Source organism: Procambarus clarkii, chromosome 14, assembly GCF_040958095.1.
Source record: "Procambarus clarkii isolate CNS0578487 chromosome 14, FALCON_Pclarkii_2.0, whole genome shotgun sequence".
NCBI lineage: Eukaryota > Metazoa > Arthropoda > Malacostraca > Decapoda > Cambaridae > Procambarus > Procambarus clarkii.
In genome coordinates this window covers 38,956,241-38,978,740 of record NC_091163.1, presented here as the reverse complement: position 1 = coordinate 38,978,740, position 22,500 = coordinate 38,956,241, and the positions used below count along the sequence as shown (strand labels likewise).

At 47.5% G+C, this 22,500-nt stretch overlaps 2 protein-coding genes across 5 annotated transcripts in view; one reads left to right on the top strand and one right to left on the bottom strand.

Moving 5' to 3' along the window:
• LOC138364824 (uncharacterized) overlaps window positions 1-10,525 on the top strand; it is a 60,932-nt gene extending 50,407 nt beyond the window's left edge. Inside the window, exon 4 of the mRNA XM_069324808.1 lies at window positions 10,201-10,525. Within this exon, the coding sequence (XP_069180909.1) occupies window positions 10,201-10,525 (325 nt within the window). The remainder of the gene's footprint in view (window positions 1-10,200) is intronic.
• Window positions 1-22,500, bottom strand: part of LOC123770712 (serum response factor) — a 310,097-nt gene that overhangs the window by 219,712 nt on the left and 67,885 nt on the right. The gene's annotated exons all lie outside the window — the stretch shown is intronic.

Genomic DNA, 22,500 nt, shown 5'->3' with positions numbered 1-22,500 from the left:
GGTATGTGTGAGCATGGTGGTGGTGGTGGGTATGTGTGAGCATGGTGGTGGTGGTGGGTATGTGTGAGCATGGTGGTGGTGGTGGAGGGTATGTGTGAGCATGGTGGTGGTGGTGGAGGTGGTGGTGGTGGGTATGTGTGAGCATGGTGGTGGTGGTGGTGGTGGGTATGTGTGAGCATGGTGGTGGTGGTGGTGGTGGGTATGTGTGAGCATGGTAATGGTGGGTATGTGTGAGCATGGTGGTGGTGGTGGGTATGTGTGAGCATGGTGGTGGTGGTGGGTATGTGTGAGCATGGTGGTGGTGGGTATGTGTGAGCATGGTGGTGGTGGGTATGTGTGAGCATGGTGGTGGTGGGTATGTGTGAGCATAGTGGTGGTGGTGGTGGTGGTGGTGGTGGTGGTGGTGATGGTGGTGGTGGGTACGTGTGAGCATGGTGGTGGTGGGTATGTGTGAGCATGGTGGTGGTGGTGGGTATGTGTGAGCATGGTGGTGGTGGTGGTGGTGGTGGGTATGTGTGAGCATGGTGGTGGTGGTGGTGATGGTGGTGGTGGGTATGTGTGAGCATGGTGGTGGTGGTGGTGGTGGTGGGTATGTGTGAGCATGGTGGTGGTGGTGGGTATGTGTGAGCATGGTGGTGGTGGTGGGTATGTGTGAGCATGTTGGTGGTGGTGGTGGGTATGTGTGAGCATGGTGGTGGTGGTGGTGGGTATGTGTGAGCATGGTGGTGGTGGTGGGTATGTGTGAGCATGGTGGTGGTGGTGGGTATGTGTGAGCTTGGTGGTGGTGGTGGTGGTGGTGGTGGTGGTGGTGGTGGTGATGGTGGTGGTGGTGGGTATGTGTGAGCATGGTGGTGGTGGTGGGTATGTGAGAGCATGGTGGTGGTGGTGGTGGGTATGTGTGAGCATGGTGGTGGTGGTGGGTATGTGTGAGTATGGTGGTGGTGGTGGGTATGTGTGAGCATGGTGGTGGTGGTGGGTATGTGTGAGCATGGTGGTGGTGGTGGGTATGTGTGAGCATGGTGGTGGTGGTGGGTATGTGTGAGCATGGTGGTGGTGGTGGGTATGTGTGAGCATGGTGGTGGTGGTGGAGGGTATGTGTGAGCATGGTGGTGGTGGTGGAGGTGGTGGTGGTGGGTATGTGTGAGCATGGTGGTGGTGGTGGTGGTGGGTATGTGTGAGCATGGTGGTGGTGGTGGTGGTGGGTATGTGTGAGCATGGTGGTGGTGGGTATGTGTGAGCATGGTGGTGGTGGTGGGTATGTGTGAGCATGGTGGTGGTGGTGGGTATGTGTGAGCATGGTGGTGGTGGGTATGTGTGAGCATGGTGGTGGTGGGTATGTGTGAGCATAGTGGTGGTGGTGGTGGTGGTGGTGGTGGTGATGGTGGTGGTGGGTATGTGTGAGCATGGTGGTGGTGGTGGTGGTGGTGGGTATGTGTGAGCATGGTGGTGGGTATGTGTGAGCATGGTGGTGGTGGTGGGTATGTGAGAGCATGGTGGTGGTGGTGGTGGTGGTGGGTATGTGTGAGCATGGTGGTGGTGGTGGTGATGGTGGTGGTGGGTATGTGTGAGCATGGTGGTGGTGGTGGTGGTGGGTATGTGTGAGCATGGTGGTGGTGGTGGGTATGTGTGAGCATGGTGGTGGTGGTGGGTATGTGTGAGCATGGTGGTGGTGGTGGTGGGTATGTGTGAGCATGGTGGTGGTGGTGGTGGGTATGTGTGAGCATGGTGGTGGTGGTGGGTATGTGTGAGCATGGTGGTGGTGGTGGGTATGTGTGAGCATGGTGGTGGTGGGTATGTGTGAGCATGGTGGTGGTGGTGGTGGGTATGTGTGAGCATGGTGGTGGTGGTGGGTATGTGTGAGCATGGTGGTGGTGGTGGGTATGTGTGAGCATGGTGGTGGTGGTGGGTATGTGTGAGCATGGTGGTGGTGGTGGTGGTGGTGGTGGTGGGTATGTGTGAGCATGGTGGTGGTGGGTATGTGTGAGCATGGTGGTGGTGGTGGGTATGTGTGAGCATAGTGGTGGTGGTGGGTATGTGTGAGCATAGTGGTGGTGGTGGGTATGTGTGAGCATGGTGGTGGTGGTGGGTATGTGTGAGCATGGTGGTGGTGGTGGGTATGTGTGAGCATGGTGGTGGTGGTGGGTATGTGTGAGCGTGGTGGTGGTGGGTATGTGTGAGCATGGTGGTGGTGGGTATGTGTGAGCATGGTGGTGGTGGGTATGTGTGAGCATGGTGGTGGTGGTGGGTATGTGTGAGCATGGTGGTGGTGGTGGGTATGTGTGAGCATGGTGGTGGTGGTGGTGGGTATGTGTGAGCATGGTGGTGGTGGTGGTGGGTATGTGTGAGCATGGTGGTGGTGGTGGTGGGTATGTGTGAGCATGGTGGTGGTGGTGGGTATGTGTGAGCATGGTGGTGGTGGTGGTGGGTATGTGTGAGCATGGTGGTGGTGGTGGTGGGTATGTGTGAGCATGGTGGTGGTGGTGGTGGGTATGTGTGAGCATGGTGGTGGTGGTGGTGGGTATGTGTGAGCATGGTGGTGGTGGTGGTGGGTATGTGTGAGCATGGTGGTGGTGGTGGTGGGTATGTGTGAGCATGGTGGTGGTGGTGGGTATGTGTGAGCATGGTGGTGGTGGTGGGTATGTGTGAGCATGGTGGTGGTGGTGGGTATGTGTGAGCATGGTGGTGGTGGTGGTGGTGGTGGGTATGTGTGAGCATGGTGGTGGTGGTGGTGGGTATGTGTGAGCATGGTGGTGGTGGGTATGTGTGAGCATGGTGGTGGTGGGTATGTGTGAGCATGGTGGTGGTGGGTATGTGTGAGCATGGTGGTGGTGGGTATGTGTGAGCATGGTGGTGGTGGGTATGTGTGAGCATGGTGGTGGTGGGTATGTGTGAGCATGGTGGTGGTGGGTATGTGTGAGCATGGTGGTGGTGGTGGTGGGTATGTGTGAGCATGGTGGTGGTGGGTATGTGTGAGCATGGTGGTGGTGGTGGTGGTGGGTATGTGTGAGCATGGTGGTGGTGGTGGTGGGTATGTGTGAGCATGGTGGTGGTGGTGGTGGGTATGTGTGAGCATGGTGGTGGTGGTGGTGGTTATGTGTGAGCATGGTGGTGGTGGTGGTGGTTATGTGTGAGCATGGTGGTGGTGGTGGTGGGTATGTGTGAGCATGGTGGTGGTGGTGGTGGGTATGTGTGAGCATGGTGGTGGTGGTGGTGGTGGGTATGTGTGAGCATGGTGGTGGTGGTGGTGGTGGTGGTGGTGGTGGTGGGTATGTGTGAGCATGGTGGTGGTGGTGGTGGTGGGTATGTGTGAGCATGGTGGTGGTGGTGGTGGTGGTGGTGGTGGTGGTGGGTATGTGTGAGCATGGTGGTGGTGGTGGTGGTGGTGGTGGTGGTGGGTATGTGTGAGCATGGTGGTGGTGGTGGTGGTGGTGGGTATATGTGAGCATGGTGGTGGTGGTGGTGGTTTGTATTTGTGAGCATGGTGGTGGTGGTGGTGGTTTGTATGTGTGAGCATGGTGGTGGTGGTGGTGGTGGGTATGTGTGAGCATGGTGGTGGTGGTGGTGGTGGGTATGTGTGAGCATGGTGGTGGTGGTGGTGGGTATGTGTGAGCATGGTGGTGATGGTGGTGGTGGTGGTGGGTATGTGTGAGCATGGTGGTGGTGGTGGGTATGTGTGAGCATGGTGGTGGTGGGTATGTGTGAGCATGGTGGTGGTGGTGATGGTGGGTATGTGTGAGCATGGTGGTGGTGGTGGTGGGTATGTGTGAGCATGTTGGTGGTGGTGGGTATGTGTGAGCATGGTGGTGGTGGTGATGGTGGTGGGTATGTGTGAGCATGGTGGTGGTGGTGGTGGGTATGTGTGAGCATGGTGGTGGTGGTGGGTATGTGTGAGCATGGTGGTGGTGGTGGGTATGTGTGAGCATGGTGGTGGTGGTGGTGGGTATGTGTGAGCATGGTGGTGGTGGTGGGTATGTGTGAGCATGGTGGTGGTGGTGATGGTGGTGGGTATGTGTGAGCATGGTGGTGGTGGTGGTGGGTATGTGTGAGCATGGTGGTGGTGGTGGGTATGTGTGAGCATGGTGGTGGTGGTGGGTATGTGTGAGCATGATGGTGGTGGTGGTGGTGGTGGGTATGTGTGAGCATGGTGGTGGTGGTGGTGGTGGGTATGTGTGAGCATGGTAGTGGTGGTGGGTATGTGTGAGCATGGTGGTGGTGGTGGGTATGTGTGAGCATGGTGGTGGTGGTGGGTATGTGTGAGCATGGTGGTGGTGGTGGGTATGTGTGAGCATGGTGGTGGTGGTGGGTATGTGTGAGCATGGTGGTGGTGGTGGGTATGTGTGAGCATGGTGGTGGTGGTGGGTATGTGTGAGCATGGTGGTGGTGGTGGGTATGTGTGAGCATGGTGGTGGTGGTGGGTATGTGTGAGCATGGTGGTGGTGGTGGGTATGTGTGAGCATGGTGGTGGTGGTGGGTATGTGTGAGCATGGTGGTGGTGGTGGGTATGTGTGAGCATGGTGGTGGTGGTGGGTATGTGTGAGCATGGTGGTGGTGGTGGGTATGTGTGAGCATGGTGGTGGTGGTGGGTATGTGTGAGCATGGTGGTGGTGGTGGGTATGTGTGAGCATGGTGGTGGTGGTGGGTATGTGTGAGCATGGTGGTGGTGGTGGGTATGTGTGAGCATGGTGGTGGTGGTGGGTATGTGTGAGCATGGTGGTGGTGGTGGGTATGTGTGAGCATGGTGGTGGTGGTGGGTATGTGTGAGCATGGTGGTGGTGGTGGGTATGTGTGAGCATGGTGGTGGTGGTGGGTATGTGTGAGCATGGTGGTGGTGGTGGGTATGTGTGAGCATGGTGGTGGTGGTGGGTATGTGTGAGCATGGTGGTGGTGGTGGGTATGTGTGAGCATGGTGGTGGTGGTGGGTATGTGTGAGCATGGTGGTGGTGGGTATGTGTGAGCATGGTGGTGGTGGTAGGGGGTATGTGTGAGCATGGTGGTGGTGGTGGTGGGTATGTGTGAGCATGGTGGTGGTGGTGGTGGGTATGTGTGAGCATGGTGGTGGTGGTGGTGGGTATGTGTGAGCATGGTGGTGGTGGTGGTGGGTATGTGTGAGCATGGTGGTGGTGGGTATGTGTGAGCATGGTGGTGGTGGGTATGTGTGAGCATGGTGGTGGTGGGTATGTGTGAGCATGGTGGTGGTGGGTATGTGTGAGCATGGTGGTGGTGGGTATGTGTGAGCATGGTGGTGGTGGGTATGTGTGAGCATGGTGGTGGTGGGTATGTGTGAACATGGTGGTGGTGGGTATGTGTGAGCATGGTGGTGGTGGGTATGTGTGAGCATGGTGGTGGTGGGTATGTGTGAGCATGGTGGTGGTGGGTATGTGTGAGCATGGTGGTGGTGGTGGTGGGTATGCAACCCGTTCTCGCAAATTCGTAAAGTCAATATTGACTTATTAACTACGTGCATAGGTGATATACTAAACATAATAGATACCCTTAAAAAGATTCATAGAAAACACCGACCTTACCTAACCTTGTTAGTATCTTAAGATAAGCATATTATTGCTTCGTAATTACAATTATTACTTAACCTATACCTATTATAGGTTAGGTAATAATTGTAATTACGAAGCAATAAGATGCTTATCTTAACATACTAAGTAGGTTAGGTAAGGTCGGTGTTTTCTATGAATCTTTTTAAGGGTATCTATTATATTATGTCACCTATGCACATATTTAATAAGTCAATATTGACTTATTAAATTTGCGAGAACGGGTTGGGGTATGTGTGAGCATGGTGGTGGTGGTGGTGGGTATGTGTGAGCATGGTGGTGGTGGTGGTGGGTATGTGTGAGCATGGTGTTGGTGGTGGTGGGTATGTGTGAGCATGGTGGTGGTGGTGGTGGGTATGTGTGAGCATGGTGGTGGTGGTGGTGGTGGGTATGTGTGAGCATGGTGGTGGTGGTGGTGGTGGGTATGTGTGAGCATGGTGGTGGTGGTGGTGGTGGGTACGGATATTCACTCACACTCATACTGTGAGTGAACATACTACCATAGCAGCAAGTACAACACCTTCATCCCAATTGGAAGAAAGCTCTGAGGGTTGTTAATGCCTTGTACCCAAACACAGCCGAGAGTTACTTAACTGTCTCAAGACTGTCAAACAATGTGATTAACATCTTACAGCGCACAAGTGTAGGTTATATTGCAGGCCAAAGTGGAGGAGCCTTCCACAACAGTATACTTATACAAAGAGTATTTTCCTAACTCAAACACTGTGGGGTTTATTAGATACGTTTACAGTGTCAATAAAATGTTGAGTGTGTCAGGTAGTGGTGCAGACGATGATGGTGCAAAGTGTGCAACTGCGCCACTCACGAGTCGAGTCAGGGGTTCCATCCCGAGACACCACAGCTTCAAGTGCGGGTTGACTCCCGCCGGTCTTGGCGTTTCCTTGCCATACTCTTGACGGGTGTGTGTTGGGTGCGAGTGCTCGTCACACCCCGCAACTATTTACGGAACTTTCCTTTCTATCATCTAGTTTTGACATATTTAATGCCTCTAACCTCTCCTTGTAGCTCTTGCCCTTCAGTTCTGGGAGCCACTTAGTAGCGTGTCTTTGCACCTTTTCCAGTTTGTTGTGCTTCTCAAGATATGGGCACCACACAACAGCTGCATATTCTAGCTTTGGCCTAACAAAAGTCGTGAACAATTTCTTCAGTATATCGCCATCCATGTATTTAAAAGCAATTCTGAAGTTAGAAAGTGTGGCATAGGCTCCTCGCACAATGTTCTTAATGTGATCCTCAGGTGACAGTTTTCTATCTAGAACCACCCCTAGATCTCTTTCTTTATCAGAATTCTTCAAAGATTTCTCACATAATATATAGGTTGTGTGGGGTCTATGTTCTCCTATTCCACATTCCATAACATGGCATTTATTCACATTAAATTCCATTTGCCAAGTGGTGCTCCATATACTTATTTTGTCCAGGTCATCTTGAAGGGCATGACAATCATCTAAGTTTCTTATCCTTCCTATTATCTTAGCATCATCAGCAAACATGTTCATATAATTCTGTATACCAACTGGTAGATCATTTATGTAGACAATGAACATCACTGGTGCAAGAACTGAACCCTGTGGTACTCCACTTGTGACATTTCTCCAGCCCGATACATTGCCTCTGATTACTGCCCTCATTTTTCTATCAGGATTTTTTTTTAATCCATGTTAGAAGCTTACCTGTCACCCCTCCAATATATTCCAGTTTCCAGAACAATATCTTACATAGAACTCTGCCGAAAGCCTTTTTTAGGTCTAGATGTAGTCAACCCAACCATCTCTTTCCTGTAAAATCTCTGTGGCTCGATCATAGAAACTGAGTAAATTCGATACATAGGATCTTCCAGATCGAAAACCATACTGTCTGTCTGATATTATATCGTTTCTCTCCAGGTGTTCTACCCATTTAGTTTTAATTTTTCCCAATATTTTGACTATTACACTTGTCAATGATACAGGTCTATAATTGAGGGGGGGGGGGGGAGGTTCTTCCCTGCTGCCACTTTTGTAGATTGGAACCGTTTTCCACACATCAGCTACAACTCCTGTACACAGGGATGTCTGAAAAATCAGCTGAGGTGGAATGCTGAGCTCAGGTGCACATTCTCTCAGAACCCATGGTGAAACTCCATCTGGGCCAACTGCTTTATTCTTACTTGGCTCTAAGAGCATTTCTTTCACTGTCTCTAAACACCTCTATGTGCTCTATGTTGTTCTTTGGAATTCTTATTGTGTCTAGGTCCCTGAAGATCTCATTTTGTACAAACACACTCTGGAACTTTTCGTTTAATGTTTCACAGATTTCCTTTTCATTTTCCGTGAATCTGTTTCCCATTTTCAACCTCTGAATATTATCCTTTACCTGCAGCTTGCTGTCAATGAATATATAGAAAAGGCCTGGACCTGATTTATATTTGTGTGCTATACCGTTCTCAATGTTCTTCTCTGCCTCTCTTTACTGACGTGTAGTTTTTTCTCGCATGTTTGTATCACTGGTATGTTTGGGGGTTTGGCCTCTTCCTATAATGATTCCATGCTTGTGTCTTGATCTCTGGCCCTCTCGCAATTTCTGTTGAACCAACCGTTTCCTAAGTTTGCATCTCTGTTTCGGCACGAATGTTTGTGCGCCTTCATCGTGTATTTCACAAAATTTGGCATACAACCTTCCCTGCCTAGCAACAAGTCTGTCCAATTATACCAATTAAAAAATGTTTTAAGCTCCAAATAGTCTCCTCTCTCGAAATTTGGTTTATCAACTGTTTCTATGTCCCCATTCTCTATTAGATAATATCGCAAAGCATATTTAATGTCCAAGAGGACGTGATCACTCTTTCCCAAGGGAGGAAGGTACTGGATGTCAAATATCTCCTCTTCTTTCCTGGTGAATATTAGACCAGTACTGACGGAACATGTCCTTCCCTCATTCCTGTGGCCTGCTTCACGTGTTGATACATCAATGTCTCCAAGATGAGGTTCATCTGCCTGTCCAAATGTCTCTCTGTTCTTGCCTCGTAGTCTCCCAGTCTATTGCCTTAAAGTTGAAGTCAATCAGTACCAACACTCGGGATTTATCATTGTCAGCTCTTACTATAATCTCTCTCGTGACTATTATGAGACCCTCTCGTTTGTCATCCAGTTCTTCCTTTGTCCATGTGTTGCTTGCTGGTGGCCTGTAGGTATTTAAAATTATCAGCTTATCATCTTGATTCCAGACCTGCAATGCCATTATGTCAATATCTTGAGGGTTTTCAATTATTAATTCTCTTACCTTCAGGTGTTCTTTCACCAGCACAGCCACTCCTCCCTTCCTAGTCTTCCTGTCATCTCCAAACTGAGCAGCTCCTTGGGAATACGACCTCATTTAAAATATTTTCTTCAAGTTTTGTCTCTGTTAATGCAACAATATTTGGGACATTGAGCTGAATTATATCCTTCAACTCCAATATTTTTTATCTCACTCCGTCTATGTTAGTATATACTATTTTGAGGAACATGTTCCCCTTCCCTTTGTTCTTTACACAGCCTTCTTCTAATTTTGTTGTTGCTTAGTCTTTATGTACCCTTTCACTAGCTTTCCAGGCCCTAACACTTTGTAGAAAAAAGGCATTCCTTTCTTCATTTCTATCCCCATTTAGACGTTCTGCTTCAATGAGGTTCATTTTCAGCGTTTCTCTGTCCTCCTTTGAGAGGTCTTGTCTTATTGACCAAAGTTTGCCATCCTCATCTCTGAAATTTTCTGGCATTTGTAAGCTGTTCTATCATATAATTTCACTCCATTAAACGTCACCCTTAAGGCTTCCCCGCTTACTCCCGCCCGCCTGCCTCTCAACTTGGTACAGTAATGTCTTGTGTGGTCCAGAAATATGCAGTCTGCTCATCCTTCCTTGTCCTGCCTTATTCTTCTTACTTTATCATGGAATTCCAGAGGTCTGTTAGGCAGGATTTCCCTTCCCTCAACCCATGTTGGTGTTTGTTTACATCCCTAATGTTCTCCAGGTGTGCAACCAGTCTTAACCTGATTGTTCTCTCAAGTACTTTACAGGGGGATGCTTGTCAGTGATACAGGTCTGTAGTTAAGTGCCTCCTCCCTATCATCTTTCTTGAAGATTGGTACCACATTTGTCTTCTTCCAGCAACTGGGCAATTCTCTCTTCGTAAGGTAATTATCGCAAGGTAAGTGACTTACAGATCCTTGACAAGGATCCGCTGGAGCCATGGTTGCAATGGAGCCTAAACCTTCATATTACTGTGTGTTCACGTACATGTAACTAATGTACACATGTGATACATGGACACACGTGACACATGGACACACGTGACACATGGACACATGTGATACATGGACACACGTGATACATGGACACATGTGATACATGGACACACGTGATACATGGACACATGTGATACATGGACACACGTGACACATGTGATACATGGACACATGTGATACATGGACACACGTGACACATGGACACACGTGACACATGGATACACGTGACACATGGACACATGTGATACATGGACACACGTGATACGTGACACATGTGATACATGGACACATGTGATACATGTACACACGTGACACATGGACACACGTGATACATGGACATACAACTAATGTATTTATAAAGGTTCAGAAATAAAGCTTTTGATGCCATGTTGCGACTTTTTCTTTCCCAAAGTATTACAAAACTACGATATTTAGTGACAAATTTCCAAGATTCAATACAAATTTTGACTTTATTCACTAAAATAACGAGGCAAGCCCCTCCACCTGATGCCAAGGAACATCCGACTACCCCTCCACCTGATGCCAAGGAACATCCGACTACCCCTCCACCTGACGCCAAGGAACATCCGACTACCCCTCCACCTGATGCCAAGGAACATCCGACTACCCCTCCACCTGACGCCAAGGAACATCCGACTACCCCTCCACCTGACGCCAAGGAACATTTGTAAACCATATATATACAACATTATTTCTCACTCTGGTTTCCCCCTATTCAAGAGGCCTAATAAATATCAGCTCGAACGTGTACAACCATGGGCTACCATGGACGTCCTCTGGATGTACAATAACTGTACAACCATGTACAACCATGGGCTACCATGGACGTCCTCTGGATGTACAATAACTGTACAACCATGGGCTACCATGGACGTCCTCTGGATGTACAATACCTGTACAACTATGGGCTACCATGTTATCAGCCCCCACAACATAACAGGTTGTTAAGGGGCCATGTTATCATCCCCCACAACATAACAGGTTGTTAAGGGGGCATGTTATCAGTCCCCACAACATAACAGGTTGTTAAGGGGCCATGTTATCAGTCCCCACAACATAACAGGTTGTTAAGGGGGCCATGTTATCAGTCCCCACAACATAACAGGTTGTTAAGGGGCCATGTTATCAGTCCCCACAACATAACAGGTTGTTAAGGGGCCATGTTATCAGTCCCCACAAAGTGTTTAACAAGTCATTCCTAAGTGGAGTGTTGCCCACACAATGGAAACACGCAATAATTGTTCCCATACCGAAGCCTAATGACCCTGGTAATTACAGAACTATCAGCCTCGTGTCATGCACTTGCAAGATGCTTGAAAGGATCATCCTAAACCGACTGTTGCACAAAATAGGCAGGTTAGGGGAGGGGGTCAATGGATTTGTTAAAGGACGGAGCACAGCAAATTGTATAGTTAATTACTTGGCTAATGACACAGCTAGGTACTCTGTATTTGTTGACATCAAAGGAGCCTTCGACAAAGCACAGGGGATTGCGATCCTGGACGAGCTTTCATGCATGGGTGTCAATGGGAGACTCATGAATTGGGTTGAAGACTACCTCACAGGAAGGAATGCCAAGGTTTGCTTCACTTTATGAACGCCATTGCAAATATTGATTTTCCGGAAGGAACACAACAAGTGGGATATACAGATGATGTCCTAATACAAGCTATCACCTTGGGAAAAATTGAACAGTCCATTGAACTCCTTGGAAGGAAATGTATTGAGCTCGGTTTCACTCTCTCCACAAACAACACGAAGGCATACTCCCATCACAAGCGGAGAGCAAATGAAGGACTACAAATTAATGGTGTAACACTTGAATGGGTTGACCACTATCGGTACCTTGGCGTCACTGTCGGCTCTAACAAGGGAAAGAAAGAGGTCAATCAACTCATAGGAACATGCAAAAGTCGACTCAGGGCACTGAAAGCTATGACCTGGAATGGACATGGAGCCTCTATTGCCGTGCTTAAAATGATGTACGCAGCCTATGTGCGCTCTGTCATAGACTATGCCGCACCAGTTCTGTGCACCTACTCCCAAAGCGATATGAAAAGGCTTGAATGAAAGCATTCAAAATGAAGCCATGACAATCATTCTTGGAGCTCCAAGGACTGCCAAACCGTCTAATCTACGAGAGGAGTTGTACCTTCCCAGTGTTAAAAGCAGAATTAAGGAGCTGAATGCTAAGCTTGCAATTAGGATAGTCAGAGATCCCCATTACAATGATATTGCCAAGAAAAAACTGAGCTCTGTGCTACTTTCAGGGGGAAACAGGAGAAGCAAAAAATGGCATCACAGAGCAGTCTGCTACCTCGAAGAGCTTCACCTGCTTGAGCAAGCCCGTGAGCTCCTGCCTGTAGAGAGGTTACCTCCCTGGGAGGATGACTCCTGCAAGATCATCATCAATGAAATGGCAATGAAAAAATCCAACATGATACCACAAGAAATGAGGCACAAGTATCTCGAGGAAATTTATAAAGAAGCCGGAGATGAACTAGATCAAATCTACACTGACGGGTCATCTAATCCTGTCAATGGCAGGGCTGGTGCAGCATACACGGTAATCAAGGATAATACTTTCCAACGCAGAAATGAAGAAAAAGCACGTATTGAGAACTATGCCTCTTCAACGCTAGCAGAGCTAACTGCCATTGTTATGGCGTTAAGGTTTCTTGAACGGAACTCTAATGGTGCAGTGATTTGCACCGATTCAAAAGCAGCACTGCAAAGCCTAAGTAAAAATCGGGCAGAAAATCTTGCAATAGTCGCTGAAATTAAGAGAGCTGTGAGAGTACTTACCAATCAGGGAAGAGTCATCAAGTTTCTGTGGATCCCCTCCCATGTTGGGGATCCCCTCCCATGTTGGAATATGTGGGAATGAACGAGCAGATGTGCTGGCTGCTGAAGGCGCTGAAGGAGACCATATTGAATACTTCATACCCAAGACTCTACTACAAATTAGAGGTATTGTCAGGCAACATCACCGTGACAAGGTAACTGAGGAAAGGAGGATAGAAGCACAAACCAGTGAATCTATACGATGGTACAACATGGTTGCAGCTGGCAATCCCAATCGTTATGGCCGAAGAGGAGGAGGACGAGGGAGAGAATCAGTAATAGCGAGAATCCGTCTTGGATACAAATATCCATGGAGATATGGAATGGAAACAACAGTTGATCAGCGAAGTTGCAGAATCTGTGGTGAGAGTGACGGACACCGCCTTGACCACTATCTACGTGAATGTGAACACCTGAGAGACATTAGAAATATGTGTAGAATAATAAACCCCACATTGTTTGAGTTAGGAAAACACTATTTGTCAAATATTGATACTGTTCTTAAAAGATTTCCCCATTTTGCACCCGCAAGATAACGAAGCTTTTAAGGGTTGATAAATGTTAATCTTCTTGTTTGAGGAGCTGTTCACTTGAGACAGTTAAGCAAGTCCCAGCTGTGTCTGGGTACAAGTGACAGGATGAACAACCCAGCGGGTTTTCTTCCTATTGGGGAGTGTTGTACATGCTGCTATGGCGGTGTGTCCACTCACAGGATGAGTGGCGCTGCCCAATAAACTCGCCCCTCGGGGCAAAATTTAAATTTAAAAATTTAAATCCCCCACAACATAACAGATTAAGGGGCCATGTTATCACCCCCCCACAACATAACAGATTAAGGGGGCCATGTTATCATCCCCCACAACATAACAGGTTAAGGGGCCATGTTATCATCCCCCACAACATAACAGATTAAGGGGCCATGTTATCACCCCCCACAACATAACAGATTAAGGGGCCATGTTATCACCCCCCACAACATAACAAGTTAAGGGACCATGTTATCACCCCCCACAACATAACAGGTTGTTAAGGGGCCATGTTATCATCCCCCACAACATAACAGGTTAAGGGACCATGTTATCACCCCCCACAACATAACAGGTTGTTAAGGGGCATGTTATCACCCCCCACAACATAACAGGTTGTTAAGGGGCCATGTTTTCACCCCCCACAACATAACAGGTTGTTAAGGGGCATGTTATCACCCCCCACAACATAACAGGTTGTTAAGGGGCATGTTATCACCCCCCACAACATAACAGGTTGTTAAGGGGCATGTTATCACCCCCACAACATAACAGGTTGTTAAGGGGCATGTTATCACCCCCCATAACATAACAGGTTGTTAAGGGGCATGTTATCACCCCCCACAACATAACAGGTTGTTAAGGGGCATGTTATCACCCCCCACAACATAACAGGTTGTTAAGGGGGCCATGTTATCACCCCCCACAACATAACAGGTTGTTAAGGGGCATGTTATCACCCCCCACAACATAACAGGTTGTTAAGGGGCATGTTATCACCCCCCACAACATAACAGGTTGTTAAGGGGCATGTTATCACCCCCCACAACATAACAGGTTGTTAAGGGGCATGTTATCACCCCCCACAACATAACAGGTTGTTAAGGGGCATGTTATCACCCCCCACAACATAACAGGTTGTTAAGGGGCATGTTATCACCCCCCACAACATAACAGGTTGTTAAGGGACATGTTATCACCCCCCACAACATAACAGGTTGTTAAGGGGCCATGTTATCACCCCCCACAACATAACAGGTTAAGGGGCATGTTATCACCCCCCACAACATAACAGGTTGTTAAGGGGCATGTTATCATCCCCCACAACATAACAGGTTGTTAAGGGGCATGTTATCACCCCCCACAACATAACTGGTTGTTAAGGGGCCATGTTATCACCCCCCACAACATAACAGGTTGTTAAGGGCCATGTTATCACCCCCCACAACATAACAGGTTGTTAAGGGCCATGTTATCACCCCCCACAACATAACAGGTTGTTAAGGGGCATGTTATCACCCCCCACAACATAACAGGTTGTTAAGGGGCATGTTATCACCCCCCACAACATAACAGGTTGTTAAGGGGCCATGTTATCACCCCCCACAACATAACAGGTTGTTAAGGGGCCATGTTATCATCCCCCACAACATAACAGGTTGTTAAGGGGCCATGTTATCACCCCCCACAACATAACAGGTTGTTAAGGGGCATGTTATCACCCCCCACAACATAACAGGTTGTTAAGGGGCCATGTTATCACCCCCCACAACATAACAGGTTGTTAAGGGGCATGTTATCACCCCCCACAAAACACCTCATAACTCTGGTTTAAAAGAAAAAGCCAAGATTCATATAGGATTATTTTACTAGGAAACCTTTCAGTTGTGTTTGTACAATATTAATAAAACAATGTTCTATTTACAAGTCAGTTTAGAAGTAACTCCTAAAAATACAATAAGTTATCTATTGCACTACATCAGTTAATAAACAAAATTCAACATTGTATTTACAAATTTTGTGCTTGGCATCTTCAAGAGGCACTGTCGACCAGGGCGGTGGCACTGTCGACCAGGGCGGTGGCACTGTCGACCAGGGCGGTGGCACTGTGTCGACCAGGGCGGTGGCACTGTCGACCAGGGCGGTGGCACTGTGTCGACCAGGGCGGTGGCACTGTGTCGACCAGGGCGGTGACACTGTCGACCAGGGCGGTGGCACTGGGAGAGGGCCACACCGAGGGTCAGTGCCTCGCCTCCTACACCTTACCAACCGAGGCCACAGGAGAGGGCACCATTGGGCCACAGAACGGTGTACCACCACCAAGGCTGCACAGGTCACTAACGCCGCCTGCACAATGCACCGCACCTCCACAACTCATGCCAGTCATAAGCCTGTATTTTCAATAGGCCTACACAAGGTTACATAAAACAGGTCCTGGAGTAGCTAACTTGGAACAAGCAGAAAATCTGGAAAGCCAGCTGGGTAGGCTGGCTACTGGGGGCGGGTTGGGGTCGACTGGGGTCCACCGGTGTGGCCACTGAGGTCGTGGGGTCGTCAGACCCCAACTGACGGAGGAGCGACCTGACTCTTGCCGCCCCTTAAACCCCCCCCCCCCTCCAACTGAATTGGTTAAAGCTGTGACGATATCCATGTCCGCTGACTAGTTATCTTTGCTGCTACACCCACGTCCGCACCTCCAGCCCACGCCCACACCTCCAGCCCGCGCCCGTAACACAATCACCACCACTCCATCACCCCCCTACCTCCTCCCCCCCCAAAAAAAAGCTATTGGAAAACAATTCATTTCATATTAACTCTAAACCTGAAAATGAATGGTAGCAGGTGTGGGCGGCGGTGGGCGGGCTTAGGGCGGGCGAGACACACACAGAAGCAGCAGCAGCGGGGGCACTTATACCAACAATAACAGCCAACACGAACACTCCACCTTATTAATCAAACCTACATACACACCTACAGTGCAACAGTGGCATAACAACACACCAAAAACTACATAAAAACAACCAGTCTCTAACACATTATATATATATATATATATATATATATATATATATATATATATATATATATATATATATATATATATATATATATATAATCTCAAATACACTTCCAATCTGTAGTTAAAATATTTCTTTAAAACAATATATAAAGGACAAAATCTCACCAGTGCCTTAAACATTCAATAATAATAATAATAATAACATATAATGTGTGGGTAATTATGGCGCGAGAGGACCAATGAGAACATTACAATGGCTTGTTAAGTACGCTTACCTTGGCTGTAATGACACCTAGGTTGATGGCCACCGCCTGGAGTGCTGCCTCCACGCGCACACCTGTACTCTCTCACACACCTGTAGTCCCATACACACAGGCCTACACCCAACGGGGAGGAGGGGGGGGAGATATGGAAGGCTTCACACACTTGTACACAGCAGGTGTGTGGTCAGTGTTGGACGGTAACACTTGAACAACAGGTGTGACTGGTCCACAGTAAGAGGTGTGGCTGGTCCACAGTAAGAGGTGTGGCTGGTCCACAGTAAGAGGTGTGGCTGGACCACAGTAAGAGGTGTGGCTGGTCCACAGTAAGAGGTGTGGCTGGACCACAGTAAGAGGTGTGGCTGGACCACAGTAAGAGGTGTGGCTGGACCACAGTAAGAGGTGTGGCTGGACCACAGTAAGAGGTGTGGCTGGTCCACAGTAAGAGGTGTGACTGGACCACAGTAAGAGGTGTGGCTGGACCACAGTAAGAGGTGTGACTGGACCACAGTAAGAGGTGTGGCTGGACCACAGTAAGAGGTGTGGCTGGACCACAGTAAGAGGTGTGGCTGGACCACAGTAAGAGGTGTGGCTGGTCCACAGTAAGAGGTGTGGCTGGACCACAGTAAGAGGTGTGGCTGGTCCACAGTAAGAGGTGTGGCTGGTCCACAGTAAGAGGTGTGGCTGGTCCACAGTAAGAGGTGTGGCTGGTCCACAGTAAGAGGTGTGACTGGACCACAGTAAGAGGTGTGGCTGGACCACAGTAAGAGGTGTGGCTGGTCCACAGTAAGAGGTGTGGCTGGTCCACAGTAAGAGGTGTGGCTGGACCACAGTAAGACCTTCCCAGTGGTCTTACTCAACCTCTGACCCACACATCATTAACATGTTACACAGCCCGAGAGAGAGTGTGAGTGTGAGTGTGTGTGTGTGTGTGTGTGTGTGTGTGTGTGTGTGTGTGTGTGTGTGTGTGTGTGTGTGTGTGTGTGTGTGTGTGTGTGTGTCCACCTCCATATTCCTCACTCTACAACAATCAATGGTTCACAAGTTCACTTCCAACACTAAAGTTAATATCATTGGCCTCCATTATAAACATAATTCCTCAAGGTGAGGTGGGGTTTACCGGGATTTACCTGAAGGTGCGGAGGCTACACTCTGCCTCCAGCAGGGGGGGGGGGAGGTTAACAAGCACAAGCAATATAACGTCCCAGAAACATAAACACTGCAAACGTTGCAAGCATGTTGTCTGAACGTTGCGGTCGCTGTGTGTGTGTGTGTGTGTGTGTGTGTGTGTGTGTGTGTGTGTGTGTGTGTGTGTGTGCTCACCTATTTGTACTTGCGGGGGTTGAGGTTTGGCTCTTTGGTCCCGCCTCTTAACTGGTGTACAGGTTCCTGAGCCTACTGGGCTCTATCATATCTACATTATAAACTGTGTATGGAGTCAGCCTCCACCACATCACCGCCTAATACATTCCACCTGTTAACTACTCTGACACTGAAAAAGTTCTTTCTAACGTCTCTGTGGCTCATGTGGGTACTCAGTCTCCACCTGTGTCCCCTTGTTCGTGTCCCACCAGTGTTGAATTGTTTATCTTTATCTACTCTGTCAATTCCCCTGAGAATTATGTAGGCAGCCTTTCCTCGTAACTCATGCCTCTTAGTTCTGGGACTAGTCTAGTGGCATACCTCTAAACTTTTTCCAGCTTCGTCTTGTGCTTGACAAGGTACGGGCTCCATGCTGGGGCCGCATACTCCAGGATTGGCCTTGCATATGCTGTGTACAAGGTTCTGAATGATTCCTTACACAGGTTTCTGAAGGCAGTTCTGATGTTAGCCAGCCTCGCATATGCCGCCGATGTTATACTTTTGATGTGGGCTTCAGGTGACAGGTTTGTCGTGATATCAACTCTTAAATCTTTCTCTCTTTCCGTTGGTGACGCCTCGCCACTCCGCGACCTCACCCCTCACAGTGACTCACTGTCTTCTGTTGCTTAGGTACTTACCTTATCCAGTAGAGATCCTTCCCTTTCACTACCGCCTGCATCTCCAGCTTGTGCACTAGTCTCTTATGCGGTACTGTGTCAAAGGCTTTCTGGCAATCCAAAAATATGCAGTTTGTCCACCCCTATCTTTCTTGCCTGATTTTTGTTGCCTGGTCATAGAATTCAATCAATCCTGTGAGGCATGATCTGCCAGCCCTGAACCCATGCTGATGTTTTGAGAAAAAAGTTCTTCCGCTCCAGATATTCCACTAGTTTTTTTGCACAATCTTCTCTATCACTTTGCATGGTATGCAAGTTAGTGACACTGGCCTGGAGTTCAGTGCCTCCTGTCTATCACCCTTCTTAAATATCGGGACTACATTAGCCATCTTCCAAGTTTTTGGCAATTCACCTGTTACCAGTGATTTCTTTTACACCATGGCGAGTGGCTGACACAGAGCTTCTGCTCCTTCCTTCAGTATCCAAGGTGAGATTCCATCCAGACCTATAGCCTTTGTCACATCCAACTCTAACAGATGCTTTCTCACCTTCCACTGGTAATCACAAACTCGTCCAGTGGTGTTTCGTAAGATCTGCCCTCTCCTATCTCTGGGACTTCCCCTTGCTCCACTGTGAAGACCTCCTGAAAATTCTTATCGAGTTTCTCACACTCTTCCTCGTCGTTTGTGGTGAATTCGTCTGCCCCTATCCTCAATTTCATTACCTGTTCCTTAACTGTTGTTTTCCTCCTTATGTGGCGTTCAGCAATTTAGGTTGAGTCTTTGCCTTGCTTGCCATGTCATTTTCATATTGTCTTTCTGCCTCTCTTCTCACTTGATGTATTCATTCCTGACGCTCTGGTATCATTCTCTACTCTCCAGTGTCCCATTATTTCTGTAGTTTCGCCAGGCCCCTGTACTTATTTGCTAGCTTACATCTCTGATTAAACCATAGGTTTCTCGTCTGCATTTCAATTCTTTCCTTTTGGACTGGGACAAACTTGTCTGCTGCCTCCTTACACTTCTGTGTGATGTAGTCCATCATGCCTTGGGCCGTCTTTCCTCTGGGCTTTGTTTCCCAAGTTATATCTGTTAGAAATTTCCTTATCTCCTCGTAGTTTCCCTTTGGGAATGCCAGCCTTTTGTTTTCTTTGAGTACATTAACCCTTCTTCGACCAGGTACTTAAACATTAGTATACTGTGATCGCTCATTCACACGGGCTTCAAAACCGATAATCCTTATGTCAGAGTCGTTCAGAGTGAAGACTAGGTCGAATCTTGCTGGTTCATCGTTGCCTCTCATTCTTGTGGGTTCCCTGACATGCTGGCTTAAAAAGTTCCTTGTCACCACTTCCAACTGTTTCGCTCTCTGTTTCCTCGCCTCTGTGTGGTTACTTATTTTCCCAGTCTATATTTACATGATTGAAGTCCCCCATGATGAGCAGATGGAATCTATTTCTCCGGGCAGCAGTGGCTCCTCCCTGCTTGATGGGGTTCTGGGAGTTCTTCTACTCCCCAAGTCCGACCCGAGGTCACGCTTGACTTGAGAGAGTTTGGTCCACTAGGCTGTTGCTTGGAGCGGCCCGCAGGCCCACATATCCACCACAGCCCGGTTGGTTCGACACTCCTTGAAGAAAACTATCTAGTTTTCTATTGAAGATATCCATGGTTGTTCCGGCAATATTACTTATGCTCGCTGGGAAGATGTTGAACAACCCTGGGCCTCTGATGTTTATACAGTGTTCTCTGATTGTGCCTATGGCACCTCTGCTCTTCACTGGTTGTGTTCTGCATTTTCTTCCATATCGTTCACTCCAGTACGTTGTTATTTTACTGTGTAGATTAGGGACCTGGCTCTAGTACTTTCCACGAGTATATTATTTGGTATCTCGCTCGTCTCCTTTCTAGTGAGTACATTTGGAGAGCCTTGATATGATCCCAATAATTTAGGTGTTTTATCTCGTCTATGCGTGCCGTATATGTTCTCTGTATTCCCTCTATTTCAGCAATCTCTCCTGCTCTGAAGGGGGAAGTGAGTACTGAGCAGTAATCGAGACGGGACAACACAAGTGACTTGAAGAGTACAACCACTGTGATGGGTCCCTGGATTTGAAAGTTCTCGTAATCCATCCGATCATTTTTTTTGGCTAACGCAATATTTGCTTGGTTATGCTCCCTAAACGTTAGGTCCTCGACATCATTATTCACAAATCCTTTACATGCTGTTTTCCTACTATGGGCAGATTAGATTGTGTTTTCTATCCTACATTATGTTTAAGGTCCTCATTTTTACCGTACCTGAGTATCTGGAATTGATCACTGTTAAACAGCATGTTATTTTCCGCTGCCCAGTCGAAAACTTTATTAATATCTGCTTGTAGTTTTTCAATGTCTTCAGCAGAGGTAATTTTCATGCTTTTTTTGTGTCATCTGCAATGGATGATAAGAAGCTGTGACTTGTATTTTTGTCTATATCTGATATGAGGATAAGGAAAAGCAGTGGTGCAAGGACTGTACCTTGAGGTACAGTCCTTGCTGTACATTACAGTACAGACTGTGCCCTGAGGTAGAGAGCTTTTAACTGTGCTTGGACTCGATTTTATATGATTGACTGTTACTCTTTGTGTTCTGTTGAACAGAAAACCGAGTATCCAGTGTCCTACTTTACCAGTTATTCTCAATGACCTCATTTTGTGTGCTATCACTCCATGGTCACATGTATCGAATGCCTTTGCAAAATCCGTGTATACAACATCTGCATTCTGTTTTCCTTCTAATGCCTAAGTGATTTTGTCGTAATGGTCAAGTAGCTGTGAGAGGCATGATCTTCCCGCTCGAAATCCATGTTGGCCTGAGTTGTGGAGGTCATTGGTCTCCATGAAACTAGTGACATGACTCCTGATCACTCTCTCAAATACTTTTATTATGTGGGACGTTAGTGCAACTGGTCTACAATTCTTTGCCAATGCTTTGCTCCCACCCTTGTGTAGAGGGGCTATGTCTGCTGCTTTAAGTGCATCTGGTATCTCCCCTGTGTCCAAGCTCTTCCTCCACACTATACTGAGTGCCTGTGCTACCGGCACTTTGCATTTCTTTAAAAATTCCAGAGTCTGGACCTGGGGCTGAGTGCATGGGCATATTGTCAAATTCTCTTTCAAAATCTGTTACGCTCATGTTGATATCAGTTATATTTACAGGTGTTTGGATATCATGCATGAAGAAGTTGTCCGGATCTTCCACTTCCATGCTGTTTATCAGAGTGCTAAACATGTCCTCATACTACTTTTTTAGGATTTCACAAATTTCTTCGGCATCCTCCGTGTATGAACGTTCACTTGTACGAATAGGTCCAATACTGGCAGTGGTTTTTGCTTTTGATTTAGCATATGAAGAAATATTTTGTCATTTTGGGTTTTTTCTTTGTTTCTTAAATGGCTTTCTGTTCTAGTTGTCTTTCCTCAATTTGATATTGAACAGAGACTGAAGCATTCATTTCTTCAATCTCCGTTTAAATTATTCCTTCCTTGTATGAACAGTCGTGTTTGGTTAAGCATTTTTGTTAATTTGTTCTTCTTTTGTAATGTCGTCTGCGTTCTCTTTCTACATTTGACCTCTTTCTGGCTTTCCTCAAAGGAACATGTTTCAGACAGACTTCATAGGCTTCAGAAGTCAGTTTTTCTATTCCTTGTGTAGGATTTTTATTACTTAGAACATTTTCCCATTGAATGTTTGTAAGTTCTCAGTTTATTTTCTCCCAGTCTATCCTTTTATTATTAAAATTGAATTTATTGAATAGCCCTTCTAGCTTGTTGTTTCTCTTGGGCCTACTACCGTTATTAATGTTAGTTTGCACTTCAATGAGCTGGTGGTCCGAGTACGTAGTGTCTGAGACAGTAATGTCTCTGATTAGCTCATCATTGTTCGTGAATATCAGGTCCAGCGTGTTTTCGTTCCTAGTTGGTTCTGTAATCTGCTGATTGAACGAGAATTTGTCACAGAATCTCAGTGGTTCTCTGAC